Here is an 18,583-nt window from a genome sequence, read left to right on the forward strand (position 1 = left end):
GTTGAGAGGGATAATAAATCAGCCATGATGGAATGCCGCAGCACCTGCGATGGGCCAAAGGGCCTAGTTCTGCTCCTAAGTCTTATCCGATGTGAAATTTATTGGTTTGGAACAGCAGTACAGTGTAAAAACATTTAAAAATATATAAATAACAAAAATAAATAAATAGTGCAAACAATAAAAGGAACAAGCTCATATATTTGGCAACACTCAAACTTGTACATAAGTTTTTAGGATTGTTTTTACATTTATATCTGTGTTTTATGCTTTTTTTTAAAAATATGCTGCATCAGATCTGGAGTAACAATTATTTTGTTTTCCTTTGCACTCGTAATGAAAAATTATAATAAATAACTTTGAAATTGTGCTGGGTTGGGGGCTGGCCCCTCCTGTCAGTGCTGCCCTCCAGGGTTGGCTCAGTGAACTGCATTCATCTGCAGCTGCACTTGCGTGACATGTGCAACTGCTGTGGGCTGTTCTTGCGGAAACGTGACTCCAGGACAACATCCCATGCACCATCATTCGACAGGCCATGACACCCAGGGGCTTGGGCTATATATGTTTTTGTGTAACTGTATGATTTACTGATAATGTAATTCTATGTGCAATATGTGCCTTCTGCTGTGTGACTGTTGGTACTATGCTTTGCAGCTAGGTTCCAGAGAAATGCTGTTTTGTTTGGCTATAGACATAAATTACAATTAAACTTGAACTTGGATCTTGAAGGGATGTGGGCTTCACAGGTTGAGCCAGCGTTTAATTACCTGTCCCTGGTTGCCTTCAAGGAGGTGAGTGGCCTTCTTGAATTGTTGCAGTCTCTGAGATGTGAGTACACCCACACTGCTGTTAGGGAGGGAGGTCCAGGACTTTGACCCAGTGACACTGAAGGAATGGTAATGTATCTCCAGATCAGGATGGAGTGTGGCTTGGAGGTCGCTACAGAACATTCACAAATTTCCTAACAGCAGGTGACCAGAGTTGGATACGGTATTCTAGAACCAGGTTTATTATCACCGACACATGTTGTGAAATTTGTTTTGTGCTTAGCAGTACAGTGCAATACATAAAATACTGTATACTGTAAATCATAAGAAGAATATTTATAGGTAATGTTGAGGTAGTGTTCATGGACTGTTCAGAAATCTGATAGTGGAGGAAAAGAAGCTGACCCTAAAACACTGAGTGTGTTTCTTAAGGCTCCTGTACCTCCTTCCTAATGGTAGTAATGAGAAGAGGGTATATGCTGGGTGATGGGGCTCTTTAATGATGGATGCCACCTTTTTGAGGCATCGCGACCATGGTGTACCCACAAAACATTTCACACACAAACACACACACACAGCATACAAAATATTACCATAAATAAGTGAAAATATAATTTAAAATGACTGTAGTATGCAGCACAAGTAAACAGTAATCAGTAAACCACTCTCTGTCCTAGTGACAAAAGCTCAGTGGTGGCAGGGTATTCATTAGTCTCTCAGCCTGAGGAAAGAAGCAGTTACCCAGTCTGGCAGCATGGCAGCACTAATCCTGATGCTCCTGTACCTACTTCCTGATGGTAGTGGGTCAAAGAGATTGTGGAATGGGTGGTGGAGAACCTCAACAATACTTTGGGCCCTTCACCTGCAACACTCCTGGTAAATGTCACAAATGGGGGGGAGAGACAGGAGACCCCAGTGTCCTCTCAGGTCATCCCTTCCCATGCCACAACCCAATTATAATAGGATCCCGCATCTCCATCCCATTGCCCACTCCCTGAGCACCAGTTAATCTTACCATAATGGCATTGAAGATGGTGTGCAGGCGACTGCTGTACGTCACACAGAGCTGTCTGAGGTTTGAACCTGCTGCCTCCAGAAAACTGACTACTGCTGCTGTGTCAACCTGCAAAGAAAGGTCAGAGTTCGTCAAGTCAAAAGTCAATCAATCAGGACCTGTCAACCCCTCTTTACGTTTGTAAGACCTAGGATCAGAAGATCAATGAGATCATGGCTAATTGTACTTCAATTTTAGTTCACGTCTTGGCTTCCACATCCCTTAGAACATGCCCTTCTGGCCATTTGAGCCACAGTGCCCAGCGACCCCCAATTTAACTCTGTCCTCATCATAGCACAATTTGCATAACACCGTAAGATATAGATACAGAATTCGGCCATTTGGCCCATAAAGTCTGCTCCACCATTTCATCATAGCTGATCCATTTTCCCTTTCAGCATCAATCTCCTGCTTCCCCGTATCCCTTCATGCGTTGACCAATCAAGAATCTATCAGACTCTGCCTCAAATATACATGAAGACTTGGTCTCCAGAGCTGCCTATGGCGAAGAATTCTACAGAATCACCACTCCGTCTGAAGAAATTCCTCCTCGTCTCCATTCTAAACAGACACCCCTCTATTCTGAGGCTGTGTTCTCTGGTCTTAGACTCTCCCACCATCGGAAATATCCTTAACACATCCACTCTATCAAGGCCTTTCACTGTTCGGTAGATTTCAATGGGGTCACCCCCATTCTTCTGAATTCTTGTGAATACAGGCCCAGAGCCATCAAACACTCTTCATATGACAAGCCATTCAATCCTGGAACCATTATCATGAACTTCCTTTGAATCCTCTGGTTTCAGCACATCCTTTCTAAGATAAGGGGCTCAAAACTGCCACAATACCCCAAGTGAGGCCTTACCAGTGCTTTATAAAGTCTCAGCATTATATCCTTGCTTTCATATTCTAATCCTCTTGAAATGAATGCTAACGTTGCACCATGGGGAGGAGAAGATGGCAGCACGATGCAGCGCGCGCGGCCGCTCCGAAATGATATCATATTTGTTAAATAGGTACCGTGCACAATCCTGATTTGATGGAGACAGATGTGAGAAGCATGGAGGAACATCTGGAGAAACTTCTGAAATGCCTGCTTTGCTGCTGTTGCTACTGTGCGATCGAGAGGAGAAGGCCCCAAATCCTCAGCTTTGCCTATTGCCTGTTGCCAGGACCGGGGTCGAAGCGCTCAGCACAGATGGTGCTCGGTGTCAGAGGGCTGGTCGGAGGCTCAAAGTTTTCAGATGGACTCAAGAGTCAGCTGTGGTCGGGTGCTTCCAGGGTGCTGCATCGGCAAGTTTGCAGCGCTGGAAGCTCATGGCAGGAAGAGTTTTTCTTCCTTCTACCGTATGCGTGAGATGATGGGACTTTCGAGAGACTTTGAGACTTTTTTTTACCGTGCCCATGGTCTGTTCTTTATCAAATTACAGTATTGCTTTGCACTGTTGTAACCATATGTTATAATTATGTGGTTTTTATCAATTTTTTTAGTCTTGGTTTGTCTTGTGTTTCTTGTGATATCATTCTGGAGGAACATTTTATCATTTCTTAATGCATGCATTACTAAATGACAATAAAAGAGGACTGTGTGTCCTCATAATCTAATCTAACGTTGCATTTGCCTTCCTCAGCACAGACTCAATCTGTAAATTAACCTTTACGGAATCCTGCACTTGGACTCCCAAGTCCCTTTGCACCTCAGATTTCTGTATTTTCTCTCCATTTAGAAAACAGTCAACCCTTTCATTTCTTCTACCAATGTGCCTGACCATACAGTTTCCAACATTGTATTCCATCTGCCATTTCTTTGCCCATTCTCCTAATCTGCCTAAGTCCTTCTGTACCCTCTCTTCTTCCTCAAAACTATCTGCCCATCCACCTATCTTCAAATCATCTGCAAACTTTGCAACAAAGCCATCAATTCCATCATCCAAATCATTGACATATAACGTAAAAAGAATCAGTCCCCACAGAGACCCCTTTGGAACACCACTATTCACCAGCAGCCAACCAGAAAAGGCTCCCTTCATTCCCACTTTTTGCCTCCTGCCTATCAGCCACTATCTTATCTATGCTAGAATCTTTTCTGTAGTACCATGGGTTTGTAGCTAGTTAAGCAGCCTCACGTGTGGCACCTTGTTAAAGGCCTTCTGAAAATCCAGGTGCACAACATCAATTGATTCCCCTTTGTCTATCCTGCTTTTTTAAAAGCATCCGTTAGTCTTGCGAGACCATGGATCTGCGCCTGGAAAGTCTTCACTCTCCAGGGCGCAGGCCTGGGCAAGGTTGTATGGAAGACCAGCAGTTGCCCATGCTGCAAGTCTCCCCTCTCCACGACACCGATGTTGTCCAAGGGAAGGACATTAGGACCCATACAGCTTGGCATCAGTGTCGTCGCAGAGCAATGTGTGATTAAGTGCCTTGCTCAAGGACACAACACATTCCCTCGGCTAGGACTCGAACTCACGACCTTCAGATGGCTAGTCCAATGCCTTAACCACTTGGCCACATGCCCACACCTATCCTGCTTATTAGTTCTTCAAAGAATTCAACAGATTTGTCAGGCAAGGTTTTCCCTTGAAGAAACCACGCCGACTACAGCTTATTATCATATGCTCCAAGTACCCCAAAACCAAATCCTTAACAATCAATTCCAACATTTTCCCAACCACTGAGGTCAGACTAACTGACCTATTATTTCCTTCTTCTGCCTCCCTCCCTTCTTGAAGAGTGCAGTGACGTTGCAATTTTCCAGTCATCCGGAACCATTCCAGAATCTAGTGATTCTTTAAAGAACATTACTAATTCCTCCACAATCACTTCAGCCAACTCTTTCAGAACCCTTGGTGTATACCATCTGGTCCAGGTGACTTAATCTACCTTCAGACCTTTCTGTTTCCCAAGAACCTTCTCTCTAGTTATAGTAATTTCACATACTTTATGAACCCCGACTCCTGGAATTTCTACCACATTGCTAGTGTCTTCCACAGTGTAGACGGATGGAAAATAATTATTCAGTTTGTCCACCATTTCTTTGTCCCCCATTACTACCTCTCCAGCAACATTCTTCCAGCGCTCTGATATCCACTCTTCCCGCCCGTTTACACTTTATGCATCTGAAGAATCTTTGGTAACCTCTTTAATAATATTGGCTAGCATACTTTCTGATTCCATCTTTACCTTTTTAATGTCTTTTTAGTTGCCTTTTGTTGGTTTTTAAAAGCTTCCCAATCCTCTAACTTCCCACTAATTTTTGTTCTATTATATGCCCTCTCTTTGGCTTTTATGTTGGCTTTTGACTTCTCTTGTTAACCACGGTTGTGTCATTTTTCCTTTAGAATACTTCTTTCTCTTTGGGATGGACATATCCTGTGCCTTCTGAATTGCTTTCAGAATTTCCAGCCATTGCTGATCTGCCATCATCCCTGCCAGTGTTCTTTTCCAATCAATTCTGGCCAACTCCTCCTTCATGCCTCTGTAAATTCCTTTACTCCACTGTCATACTGATACATCTGACTTTAGCTTCTCGTTCTGAAATTTCAGCGTGAATTCAATTATATTATGATCTCTTTCCCCTCACAGTCCTTTTACCTCAAGCTCTCTAATCACTACTGGTTAATTGCACAACACCCAGTCCAGAATAGCAATCACCAATTGCTTTAAAAAGCCATCTCATTGGCACTCTAGAAATTCCCCCCCTTGGGATCTAGCACCAGCCTGATTTTCCCAATCTACTTGCATACTGAAATCCCCCATTCCTATTGTAATGTTGCCCTTGGCATTCATTTTCTATCTCCTGTTATAAATTGTAGACCACATCCATACTTCTGTTTGAGGTCTGCATATAACTCCCATCACAGTCTTTTTACCCTTGTAGTTCCTTAGTTCTATCCACAAAGATTTTAAACCTTCTGACCCTATGTCACCTCTTTCAAATGATTTGATTTTATTTTTTACCAGCAGAGCAATGCCACCCACTCTGCCTTCTTGCCCATCCTTTCGAAATAATGTGTATCCTTGGATATTAAGTTCCCAGCTATAATCTTCTTTCAGCTATGATTCAGTGATGCCTAAAACATTATACATGTCAATCTGTAACTGTGCTACAAGTTCATCTACCTTATTCCATATACTGCGTGCATTCAGATAAAACACCTTCAGTCCTGTATTCACCCTTTTCGATTTTGTCCGCCTTTTACATTGCAACTCATCCTGTTGACAGCAATTTGGCCTATCACCAGCCTCTCCTTGCTAGGAATCTCAGTACACATTGCCTTTGTTTGTAAACCAACCACCTCATCCTCAGCACTATCACTCCGGTTCCCGTTCTGCTGCCAAATTAGTTTAAACCCTCCTGAACAACTCTAGCAAAGGCGCCACAAGGGTATCGGACTCCTCAGGTTCAGCTGTAACCCATCCCTTTTGTACAGATTGCATCTTCCCCAGAAGAGATCTCAATGATTCACAAGTCAGAACCTCTGCCCCTGCACCAGTTCCTCAGCCACGCATTCACTTGCCAAGTCATCCTATTCTTACCCTCACTGGCACATGGCACAGACAGGAATCTAGAGATTACTACCCTGGAGGTCCTGTTTTTCAGCTTTCTACCTAGCTTCCTGAAATCTCTCTTCAGGACCTCTCAACTTATCTACCTATGTCATTATACCAAGACTTCTGGGTGCTCACCTTCACTCTTGAGAATGCTATTAGATCCAATCCGAGACATCCCTGAACCTGGCTCCATCCCATCTAGGTGTCTCCATCACACCCACAGAATCTCGTCTCTGTTCCTCTCACTATGTATGGAATCTATCAGCACTGCAGTCCTCTTCACCTCTTCACCCAGTCATTGTGGCTCCCCCCAGTAGGTCATCCCCCTCAATAATATCTGAAGTTATATACTTATTATTGAGGAGAATGGCTACAGGTGTACTCTGCACTGGCTGTGTATTTCCCCTCCTTCTCCTGACTTTCACCCAGTTACCTGTCTCCTGCAACCTAGGGGTGACTACCTCCCTGTAGGCTCCTGTCCATCACCTCCTCATTCTCCCGTATGAGTCAAAGGTCATCGAGATGCAGCTCCAGTTACTTAGCACGTTCTCTCAGCGGCTGCAACTTGGTGCACCTGGAGCTGATGTGTTCAGCTGGGAGATGAGAGATCTCCCAGTCTTCCGACATTCCACACACAGGACAAAACACTACCTCGGAGCCACTTTCACTAAACTACTATGCCTGAATAGATGGGGTTGACAAATTTTTTAATACCACGGACCAATACTATTAACAAAGGCGCCCGTGGACCCCAGGCTGGGAACCTCTGCTCTAAACCTTTCCTATCTATGCACTTTTGAACACAGAACAGTAAAGCGCTGGCCCTTCAGCCCACGATGTGCCGACCTTTTAACCTACTCCAAGATCAATCTAACCTTTCCCTCGCACACAGCTCTCCATTTTTTATCAAATGTGCCTATCTAAGAATCTGTTAAATATCCCTGATATATCTGGCTCTACCACCACTCCTGGCAACATGTTCACACGTCCACACACTCCATGTAAAAAAAAAGACTACTTCTGGCATCCCCTCCCCTGTACTTTTAATGTCCTTTAATTGTTGCTAATGTACCTGCCTCAACCACTTTCTCTGGGAGCTCGTTCCATATACACAAGATCCTTGCCATGAAGTCGTTGTCCCTCAGCCCCGTTTCCCTTCTCACCATAAACTTTTGACTTCTGGATTTTGATGAGGGAAAAGAGGTTACAGGGAAATGAGGGGCAGGGAGAATGGGATTGTTCTGAGAGCTGGCATTGACTCAATGGGTCAAATTGCCTCATTCTATATATGAAATACCTCCAACTATTTATACTTTATTGTCGCCAAACAATTGATACTAGAACGTACAATCATCACAGCGATATTTGATTCTGCGCTTCCCGCTCCCTGGATTACAAATATTAAATATTAAAAATATTAAAAATAGTAGAAATTAGTAAATATTAAAAATTTAAATTATAAGTCATAAATAGAAAATAGAAAAATGGGAAGTAATGTAGTGCAAAAAAACCGAGAGGCAGGTCGGGATATTTGGAGGACACGGCCCAGATCCAGGTCAGGATCTGTTCAGCAATCTTATCACAGTTGGAAAGAAGTTGTTCCCAAATCTGGCTGTACGAGTCTTCAAGCTCCTGAACCTTCTCCCGGAGGGAAGAGGGACGAAAAGTGTGTTGGCTGGGTGGGTCATGTCCTTGATTAGCCTGGCAGCACTGCTCCGACAGCGTGCGGTGTAAAGTGAGTCCAAGGATGGAAGATTGGTTTGTGTGATGTGCTGTGCCGTGTTCACGATCTTCTGCAGCTTCTTTCGGTCTTGGACTGGATAGCTTCCATACCAGGTTGTGATGCACCCTAGAAGAATGCTTTCTACGGTGCATCTATAAAAATTAGTGAGGGTTTTAGGGGACAGGCCAAATTTCTTTAGTTTTCTCAGGAAGTAAAGGCGCTGGTGGGCCTTCTCGGCAGTGAACTCTGCTTGGTTGGACCAAGTCAGGTCATTTGTGATATTGACCCCGAGGAACTTAAAGCTCTTGACCTGTTCCACTTGCGCACCACCGATGTAAATTGGGTCGTGCAGTCCGCTACTCCTCCTGAAGTCAACAACCAATTTCTTCGTCTTGCTCACATTGAGGGATAGGTTATTGTCTTCGCACCATGCCACCAGGTTCTTAATTTCCTCTCTGTACTCAAACTCATCATTACCCGAGATACGGCCTACAATTGTTATGTCATCAGCAAACTTATATATTGAGTTTGATGGAAACTTGGCTACACAATCATGGGTGTACAGTGAGTACAGCAGGGGGCTGAGTACACAGACTTGTGGGGCACCGGTGCTCAGAGTGATTGTAGAGGAGAGCTTGTCCCCTATTTTTACAGCCTGGGTCCTGTCTGTGAGGAAGTTGAAGATCCAGCTGCAGATCTGAGTGCTAAGGCCCAGGTTCCGGAGCTTAGGAATCAGTTTATTTGGAATGATGGTATTAAAGGCAGAGCTGTAGTCAATGAAAAGGAGGCTTACGTATGCATCTTTATTGTCCAGGTGTTCTAAGGAGGAATTTCTGTTATTGTTTCAGTAAAATATAACATTTATTGTCCCGAAAGCTCTGGGTGACCTAGCAGGAAGGACAGCAGAGCAGCAATGGCTGGAGTTTCTGTGAAAAATGAAGGAAGTGCAAGACAGAAATATCCCAAATAAGAAGAAATTTTCAAATGGAAGGAGGACACTATCATGGCTGACAAGTGAAGTCAGAGCCAAAGTAAAAGCAAAAGAGATGGCATACAAGGAAACCAAAGCTAGTGGGAAGATAGAGGATTGGGAAGCTTTCAAAAACTTGCAGAAGGAAACTAAGGAGGTCATTCGGAAGGAAAAGATGAATTAGGAAAGGAAGCTGGCAACTAATATCAAAGAAGATACTAAAAGCTTTTTGAAGTATATAAAGGGTAAAAGAGAGTCAAGGGTAGATATAGGACCAATTAGAAAATGATGCTGGAGATATTGTAATGAGAGACACAGAGGAACTGAATGCATATTTTGCAACAGTCTTCCCAGTGGAAGATATCTGCAGTATACCAGACATTCAAGAGTGTCAGGGAAGTGAAGTATGTGCAGTGAAAATTACGACTGAGAAGGTGCTCAGGAAGCTTAATGGTCTGAGGGTGGATAAATCTCCTGGACCTGATGGATTCTGAAGGAAGTAGCTGCAGAGATTGCACAGGCATTAACAATGATCTTTCAAGAATCGATAGATTCTGGCATTGTACCGGACGACTGGAAAATTGCAATGTTACTCTGCTATTTAAGAAGGGTGGGAGGCAGCAGAGAGTAACCTTAGATCTGTTAGCCTGACATCAGTGGTTGGAAGGTTGTTGGAATCGATTGTGAGGGATGAGATTATGGAGTACCTGGAGGCACACAACAAGATAGGCCAAAGCCAGCATGGTTTCCTAAAAGGAAAATCCTGCCTTACAAACCTACTACAATTTTTTGACGAAATTACAAGCAGGGTACAGAAAGGAGATGCAGTTGATGTGGTGTACTTGGATTTTCAGAAGGCCTTTGACAAGGTGCCACACTTGAAGCTGCTTAGCAAGATAAGAGCCAATGGAATTACAGGCAACTTACTAACATGGGAGGAGCATTGGCTGATCGGCAGAAAACAGACAGTGGGAATAAAAGGACCCTATTCCGGCTGACTGCCGGTTACCAGTGGAGTTCCACAGGGGTCGGTGTTGGGACTGCTGCTTTTTACGATGTATGTCAATGATTTGGACTATGGAATTAATGGATTTGTGGCTAAATTTGCCGATGATGCAAAGATAGGTGGAGGAACAGGTAGTCTTGAAGAAACACTTAGATAGTTTAGGGGAAAGGGCAAAGAAGTGGCAAATGAAATACAGCATTGGAAAGTGTATGGTCATGCACTTTGATGGAAGAAACAAACAGGCAAACTATTATTTAGATGGGGAGAGAATTCAAAATGCAGACATGCAAAGGGGCTTGGGAGTCCTTGTGCAGGATACTCTAAAGGTTAACCTCCAGGTTGAGTCAGTTGTGAAGAAGGCGAATGCAATGTTGGCATTCATTTCTAGAGGTAGAGAATATAAGAGCAGGGATGTGATATTGAGGCTCTATAAGGCATTCATGAGACCACACTTGGAGTATTGTATGCAGTTTTGGGCTGCTTATTTTAGAAAGGATATACTGACAATGGAGAAGGTTCAGAGAAGATTCACGAGAATGATTCCAGGAATGAAAGGGATACCTTATGAGACATGTCTAGCAGCTCTTGGGCTGTACTCCCTGGAGTTCAGGAGAATGAGGGGGGATCTCATAGAAACATTCCGAACGTTAAAGGACCTGAACAGATTAGATATGACAAGGTTATTTCCCATGGTAGGGGAGTCTAGGACAAGAGGGCTTAACTTCAGGATTGAAGGACATCCATTTAAAACAACGATGCAGAGAAATTACTTTAGTCAGAGGGTGGTAAATCTGTGGAATTTGTTGCCAAGAGAGGCTGTGGAGACCAAGTCATTGGGTGTATTTAAGGCAGAGATAGATATGTTCTTGATTAGCCAAGGCATCAAAGGGTATGGGGAGAAGGCAGTGGAGTGGGGATAACTGGAAGAATTGGATCAGCCCATGATTGAATGGCAGGGCAGACTCAATGGGCCGAACAGCCTAACTCTGCTCCTATATCGTATGGTCTATAGCTTGCTAAGTGGCATGGTTCATTGGGTGGAAGGACCTGTTTTACACTGTATCTCTAAGTAAATAACCGGGGAATTCATTCACAACTCAGCTGCAAAAACTTACAAACATCTTACCACTGAATGCTGTAGATTCAGACTTTCCAGCTTCTGGGAATGGGTAGCCAGCGCTTCAAAGACATCGGATGAGACACCATTACAGTTGGTCAGTCGCAAGGAGGTTAAGTGAGGACAGGACTCAGCGACAGCCTGGGGAGAGATGGTGATATTCTAAGAACAATGGAATAACTTAGTCTCTACATCTTAAGTACAACTCATGTTATCAGCATTGTTTGGTTGTTTATTTATTTATTATTAGTACTTGCACTTTGTCTTTTGTGCATTAGTTGTTTGTCTGCCTTTGTGTGTAATTTTTCATTGATTCGATTGTACTTTCAGATTTGAAATGTTTAATGTCATTTCCAGTAGACAAATGTAAAGAAGAATGAAGTAATTGTTACTCTGGATCCGATGCAGAACAAAAATAACTCAATAGGATAAAAAAACACAATCAATATAAATACATAACATGTCTGATGTAAATAGATTGATTGTATTCTTTGTTCTACTGTGAATGCCTGCAAGAAAATGAATCTCAGGATAGGACAAGTACATTGAAAATAAATTTACATTGAACTCAACACTGCTCTCAAATCAAACAGAATTAGAGTGCATAAAACAGATTTACTGGAGTCTCCATGAATGAGAGATTTCAGTGACAACATCAGACTGGAGAAGCTGGGCCTGTCTCCTTGGAACAAAAAGAATGGAAGGAAATTTAAATTGGTAACTTGGTTTATTATTGTCACAGGTTCCACAGAACCATAGAACACTACAGCACAGAAAAAAGGCCATTCGGTCCTTCTAGTCTGTGCCGAAACTTTATTCCACTAGTCCCATTGACCTGCACCCAGTCCATAACCCTCCAAACCTCTCCCATCCATGTATCTATCCAATTTATTCTTAAAACTTAAGAGTGAGCTCACATTTACCACATCAGATGGCAGCTCGTTCCACACTCCCACCACTCTCTGAGTGAAGAAGTTCCCCTTAATGTTCCCCCTAAACCTTTCCCCTTTCACCCTAAAGCCATGTCCTCTCGTATTTATCTCTCCTAATCTAAGTGGAAAGAGCCTACTCACATTTACTCTGTCTATACCCCTCATAATTTTGTAAACCTCTAACAAATCCCCCCTCATTCTTCTACACTCCAAGGAATAAGGTCCTAACTTGTTCAATCTTTCCCAGTAACTCAACTCCTGAAGACCCAGTAACATCCTAGTAAATCTTCTCTGCACTCTTTCAATCTTACTGATATCCTTCCTATAGTTAGGTGACCAGAACTGCACACAATACTCCAAATTTGGCCTCACCAATGTCTTATACAACCACACCATAACATCCCAACTCCTATACTCAATACTTTGATTTATGAATGCCGGGATGCCAAAAGCCTTCTTTACAACCCTATCTACCTGTGACGCCACTTTCAGGGAATTACGCATCTGAACTCCAGATCTCTTCATTTCTCCACACTCCTCAGTGCCCTACCATTTACTGTGTATGTCCTACCCTGATCTGTCCTTCCAAGATGCAACACCTCACACTTGTCTGCATTAAATTCCACCTGCCATTTTCTGGCCCATTTTTCCAGTTGGTCCAGATCCCTCTGCAAACTTTGAAAGCCTTCTTCGCTGTCCACAACGCTTCCAATCTTAGTGTCATCAGCAAACTTGCTGATCCAATTTACCACATTATCATCTGGATCATTGATATAGACAACAAACAACAATGGTCCCAGCACAGATCCCTGAGGCACACCACTAGTCTGAGAAGCAGTCATCCACTACCACTCTCTGTCTTCTCCCACACAGCCAATTTTGAATCCAGTTTACAACTTCTCCATGGATACCTAGTGTCTGAACCTTCTGAACTAACCTCCCATGTGGGACCTTGTCAAAGGCCTTACTAAAGTCCATGTAGACAACATCTACAACCTTTCCTTCATCTACCTTCTTGGTAACCTCCTCGAAAAACTCTACAAGATTCGTTAAACACAATCCACCATGCACAAAGCCATGCTGACTATCCTTAATCAGCCCTTGGCTGTCCAAATACTTGTATATCTGATCTCTCAGAACACCTTCCAATAATTTACCTACTACTGATGTCAGGCTCACCAGCCTGTAATTACCCGGTTTACTTTTGGAGCCTTTTTTAAACAACGGAACAACATGAGCTACCTGCCAATCCTCCGGCACCGCACCCGTGGCTAAGGACATTTTAAATATTTCTGCCAGGGCCCCTGCAATTTCTACACTAGTCTCTCTCAAGGTCCAAGGAAATATCATGTCAGGCCCGGGGGATTTATCTACCTTTATTCGCTGTAAGGCAGCAAGCACCTCCTCTTCTTTAATCTCTATATGTTCTATGACACTGCTGCTTGTTTCCCTTCCTTCCATATACGTTATGCCAGTTTCCTGAGTAAATACTGATGCAAAAAAATTGTTTAAGATCCCCCCATCTCATGAGGCTCCACACATAGACGACCACTCTGATCTTCTAGGGGACTAATTTTATCCCTTACTATCCTTTTACTCTTAATATACTTGTAGAAACCCTTCTGGTTTACCTTCACACTATCTGCCAAAGCAACCTCATGTCTTCTTTTTGCCTTCCTGATTTCCTTCTTTCGTATTTTCTTACATTTTCTATACTCTTCCTCATTTGTTCTTTGTTGTCTATACCTGCTATACACCTCTCTTTCTTAACCAGATCGCCAATATCCCTTGAAAACCAAGGTTCCCTATGCCTGTTAACTTTGCCTTTAATCCTGGCAGGAACATGCAAACTCTGCACTCTCAGAATTTCGCCTTTGAAGGCCTTCCACTTACTGAACACATCCAAGGTACGGTACAGTAAAAAAATGTATCCTGCGTACTGTTCATACAGATCAATTCACTTAACAGTGTATTGAGGTACAACAAGAGAAAACTTCAAATATACAAGAAGTATAAGTCAAGTGGGCACCCACAGACTTTTTCCTAGGGCAGAAATGGCTAATATCAGGGGGCACAATTTTAAGGTATAGGATGGATGTCAGAGGTAGGTTTCTTACACAGGGAGTGACACACACAGAATGCTGGAGGAACTCAGCAGGCCAGGCAGCACCTAAGGAAATGAGTGAACAGTCAACCTTTTGGCTGAGACCCTTCATATTCTCGGCCTGAAACTGCAACTGTTCACTTTTTTCCATAGACGCTGCCTAGCCCTGCTGAGTTCCTCCAGCATTATGTGTGTATTACTTTGGATTTCCAGCATCTGCAAACTTTCTGTTGTTTGTGGTTACAAAGAGTGGCAGGTGCGTGGAACACACTGCTGGGGTGTTGGCAGAGGCAGGTACATTTGGTACATTTAACAGTAGAAACATACAGATGAAGAATTAGGCCAATCGGCCCATCGAATCTGCTCTGGCAGTCCATAATGGCTGATTTATTATCCCTCTCAGCCTCATTCTGCTGCCTTCTGCCCACAACCTTTGACACCCTGACTGATCAAGAACCTATCAACCTCTGCTTTAAATAAACCCAATGAACTGGCCTGCACAGCTGTCAGTGGCAACAAATTCCACAGATTCATCATCCTTTCTCAGTCAATCTATTTTCATAAGACAAGTTTTCTAACCCAGGCAGTATTCTGGTAAATCTCTTCTGTACCCTCTCTAAAGCCTCCACATCCTTCCTACGATGAAGCAACTAGAACTGAACACAAACTGTTACGTATATGTGGGTTTTGACTAAAGAAAAGATGGCTGGAGTTGCTTAGCACTTTTGTGCCAGGGTGTTTACTTGGTGCATCAAAAAAAAAATCAAACTTATAAAAATCACGAAAAGAAATCTGCCAATATTTACAAAAGATATCTACCAGAATAGCTCCATACTATTTTCAGTGTGAACTCCTAGCAGCTCGATCTCTTCCAGCTACTGACAGCAATCAGCTCCGTTATTTTTTTTTTTAGACACAGGGACATACCATCTTTAATTCAGCAGAAAATCCTACAAAAGGTAGTGGATTCAGCCCAGTACATCATGGGTAAAACCCTCCCAACCATTGAGCACATCTACATGAAACGTTGCCATAGAAAAGCAGCATCTATCATCAAAGATCCTCACCACCCATGCCATGCTCTTTTCTCACTACTGCCATCAGGTAGAAGGTAGAAGCACCTCAGGACTTGCAAGGGAATAACTACACTCAGATACCATTCTATAGCTTTGCTAAGTATGCCTGCAGAGAAAGAATCTCAGGATTGAATGTGCTCTGAAATAAATTTTACTTTGAACTTTGAATTAAAATATGATGCACCCACAATGTAGTTACAATCATATTACAAAATAAGAAGTAGCTACCTTAAATACAGTATACAAACATATATTACCAAAGAAATAGAATATTCCACAGTGTATGGTGGGAAGGGTACCACGAAGCCAACCCTTTACAAGAATATACTGGGAGGGGGGGAAAGACACTGAGGTGCGCGCTCTCAGCACCTTAACAACAGCATGACAAAGTAATGTTTGTATGTTTATAAATGTGCATATGTACGGAGTGCATTTACCAAGTGCTCTCCATCAGACAAACTCTTCCCATAGGTTCAAGAACAGCTAATTCCTTTAGACCATTCGGTTCTTAAACATCTAGCTCAAGCCTAATCATTACAATACTGACCACTTTGCAATAAAAAGGACTTCTTTTTGTTTTAATTGAGTTCTTTCTTCTAAAAATTGCGCAGTTTATGATTTAATTGTAAGCACTCTTTATGTGATGCTATGTGACTGTGGTGCTGTTCCGTTTTTTATTGCACCTGTACAGGCATGTACATTTGACAATGAACTCAAAGTTAATTCTCAACAACACATCTATATTTCAAGATTAGTTTCATTTGTCTATCACATGTACATTGAAACGTACATCAAATGCAAGTATCGCATTTCACTGTTTCAATGTACATGACAAATAAAGCTCATCTATTACCTGAAATGCGTCATTTGCATCAATGGCCAACATAGTCCGAGCACGTGCTGGGGGTATACAGCAAGTGTCACCACATCTCCAGCAAGATCAGAGCATGCCCATGACTTACTAACCCCACCAATTTCAGATTCCCTCACTGCAACTTCACCATCCAGTACAGATGTACCATGGAGGGCATTCTGACTTCATGCAAGAAACGCATATCAGAACGGGCGGCCAAAATAGATTTTTTTTATATGTGGAAGTGCCTTCAATATCATGTTACTCATCAAAATAAAACAAAGGGAGTATCTATTTTTAATAAACTTAATATTTTATTTATCCAAGAAGACATTGTGTCAGATACTAATGGTAGATTTTTAATTGTCAAAGGAACAATTTGTAATAGAAAAATTGTCCTGGTTAATCTAATGTACATGATCCTTTTTTTAAAAACGTATTTGGTTTATTGCCAGATTTAAATGAATATATGTTGCTAATGGGTGGTGATTTTAACTGTTGTTTAAATCCTTTGATTGACAAGAGTTCAACCAATCAGTGGCTTCCAAGTTGTTCAGCATCACTTATTAACTCTTTTTTAATCGATTATGGTCTGGTCAAAATTTGGAGGCATCTACATCCTAATGACAGAGATTATTCCTTTTATTCACATGTTCACAAAAAATATTTGAGAATCGATTATTTTATAGCTGATTTCTGATTTTTGTCCAAAGTCCAGAAATGTGAATATGACGCTATCGTTGTTTCGGATCATGAGTCTTTAAGCTTAGCTTTTGAATTGAATGATGTTGGTATTGCAAGCCTGCCTTGGCGTTTTCCAGAAAATTTATTACAAAGTTTGGACTTTGTCAAATTTATTGAGACTCAGGTAAAAGATTTTTTTCTTTTTAACAATACGGGAGATGTGTCGAAATTGATTATATGGGATACACTTAAAGCATATTTGTGAGGTCAGATAATCTCCTATTTAGCTAAGCTTAAGAAACAGACAAAAATAGGGTTAGATAAGATTTCAAAACAAATTAAAGACTTGGATAATATTTATGCAATCTCTCCTAACACTGATTTATTTAAACAAAGGGTTGAACTCATCACAATATAATTTACTATTAACTTATCCTATTGAAAGAAATTTGCTTAAATTGAAAAGTCAATTTTATGTGTTTGGAGATAAAAATAATAAGCTATTCGTCGTGGTTATCCCTCGAGGTTGAGGATGATGGTCTTCGTTCTGTTGATCTACTTATGGGCTCTCAAGTGGCTTATGAGTCCAATCTTGGAAAATAAGCTATGAGCATCTTAATTAAAAACAGCTAGAGCTAAAAGACAAATTTTAAAAATTTGTAAGGGAGACAGTAGTTTAGCTTGAAATTATGAAGGCATTAATAAAATTTTTCAAGACTTTTACATTGAAGTTTATAAATCTCAGTTTCCAGTTGATCCTTCTAAGATGAATGCCTTTTTACAAAAAACACACATAAAAGTTGCTGGTGAACGCAGCAGGCCAGGCAGCATCTCTAGGAAGAGGTACAGTATACGTTTCGGGCCGAGACCCTTCGTCAGGACTGCGTTCACCAGCAACTTTTATGTGTGTTGCTTGAAATTCCAGCATCTGCAGATTTCCTCATGTTTGCCTTTTGGCAAAAGATTGATTTTCCTAGAATTTCTTTTGAAGATCAATAAACTCTTGATACTCCTATTACTGAAAAAGAAATTCAGAAAGCTATTCTTTCAATGCAATGTGGTAAAGCTCCTGGATTTGATGATTATTCTGTAGGATTTTATAAAAAATTTGAAAAATTGCTTTCTCCATACATGTTGGAAACACTTAGAGTCTTTTTTGATAGGAGAGTTACCTCCCACATTTTATGAAGCTTCTATTTCTTTAAGAAAGATAAAGACCCTACTGACTACACTTCATATAGACCTATTTCATTATTAAATGACGATGCTAAAATTCTTTCAAAAATAATGGCTAATCGACTGGAGAATATTCCAGCTAAAATTATCTCTCAGGACCAAACAGGTTTTATAAGAGGCCGTTATTCCTTCTCTAATACTCGGAGACTGTTAAATGTTATATACTCATCCCTTTCTAAGACTCCCTAATATGTTGTTTCTCTTGATGCTGAAAAGGCATTTGATAGAGTTGAATGGAAATACTTATTGAACCTTTTAGAGAAATTCTACTCTGGCACTAACTTTAATAAGTGGATTAGAATGATATATAAAAGCCCTATTGCTACTGTTATTACTAATAATTGAGGATCTCCTTTTTTTCGACTCTCGCGGGGTACGAGACAAGGATGTCTGTTAAGTCCGCTGTTACTTAATTCGGTGCTGGAACCCTTGGCCATTGCACTTCGTGAAGCTAAAGATATCCATGGAATTTCCATAAATGGGACTATTCATAAGATCTCCCTTTATGCTGAT

The 18,583-nt window shown here is 41.6% G+C and overlaps 1 protein-coding gene across 2 annotated transcripts in view; it reads right to left on the bottom strand.

The window, feature by feature from the left end:
- fbxl6 (F-box and leucine-rich repeat protein 6) overlaps window positions 1-18,583 on the bottom strand; it is a 50,957-nt gene that overhangs the window by 13,414 nt on the left and 18,960 nt on the right. For both annotated transcript variants that reach the window (XM_072254252.1, XM_072254251.1), the window contains exons 5-6: window positions 11,195-11,326; window positions 1,780-1,887 (exon numbers count right to left, since the gene is read on the bottom strand). In XM_072254252.1, coding sequence (XP_072110353.1) covers window positions 1,780-1,887; window positions 11,195-11,326 — 240 coding nt within the window. The remainder of the gene's footprint in view (window positions 1-1,779; window positions 1,888-11,194; window positions 11,327-18,583) is intronic.

The sequence above is a fragment of the Mobula birostris genome, chromosome 3, assembly GCF_030028105.1.
Source record: "Mobula birostris isolate sMobBir1 chromosome 3, sMobBir1.hap1, whole genome shotgun sequence".
Taxonomy (NCBI): domain Eukaryota; kingdom Metazoa; phylum Chordata; class Chondrichthyes; order Myliobatiformes; family Myliobatidae; genus Mobula; species Mobula birostris.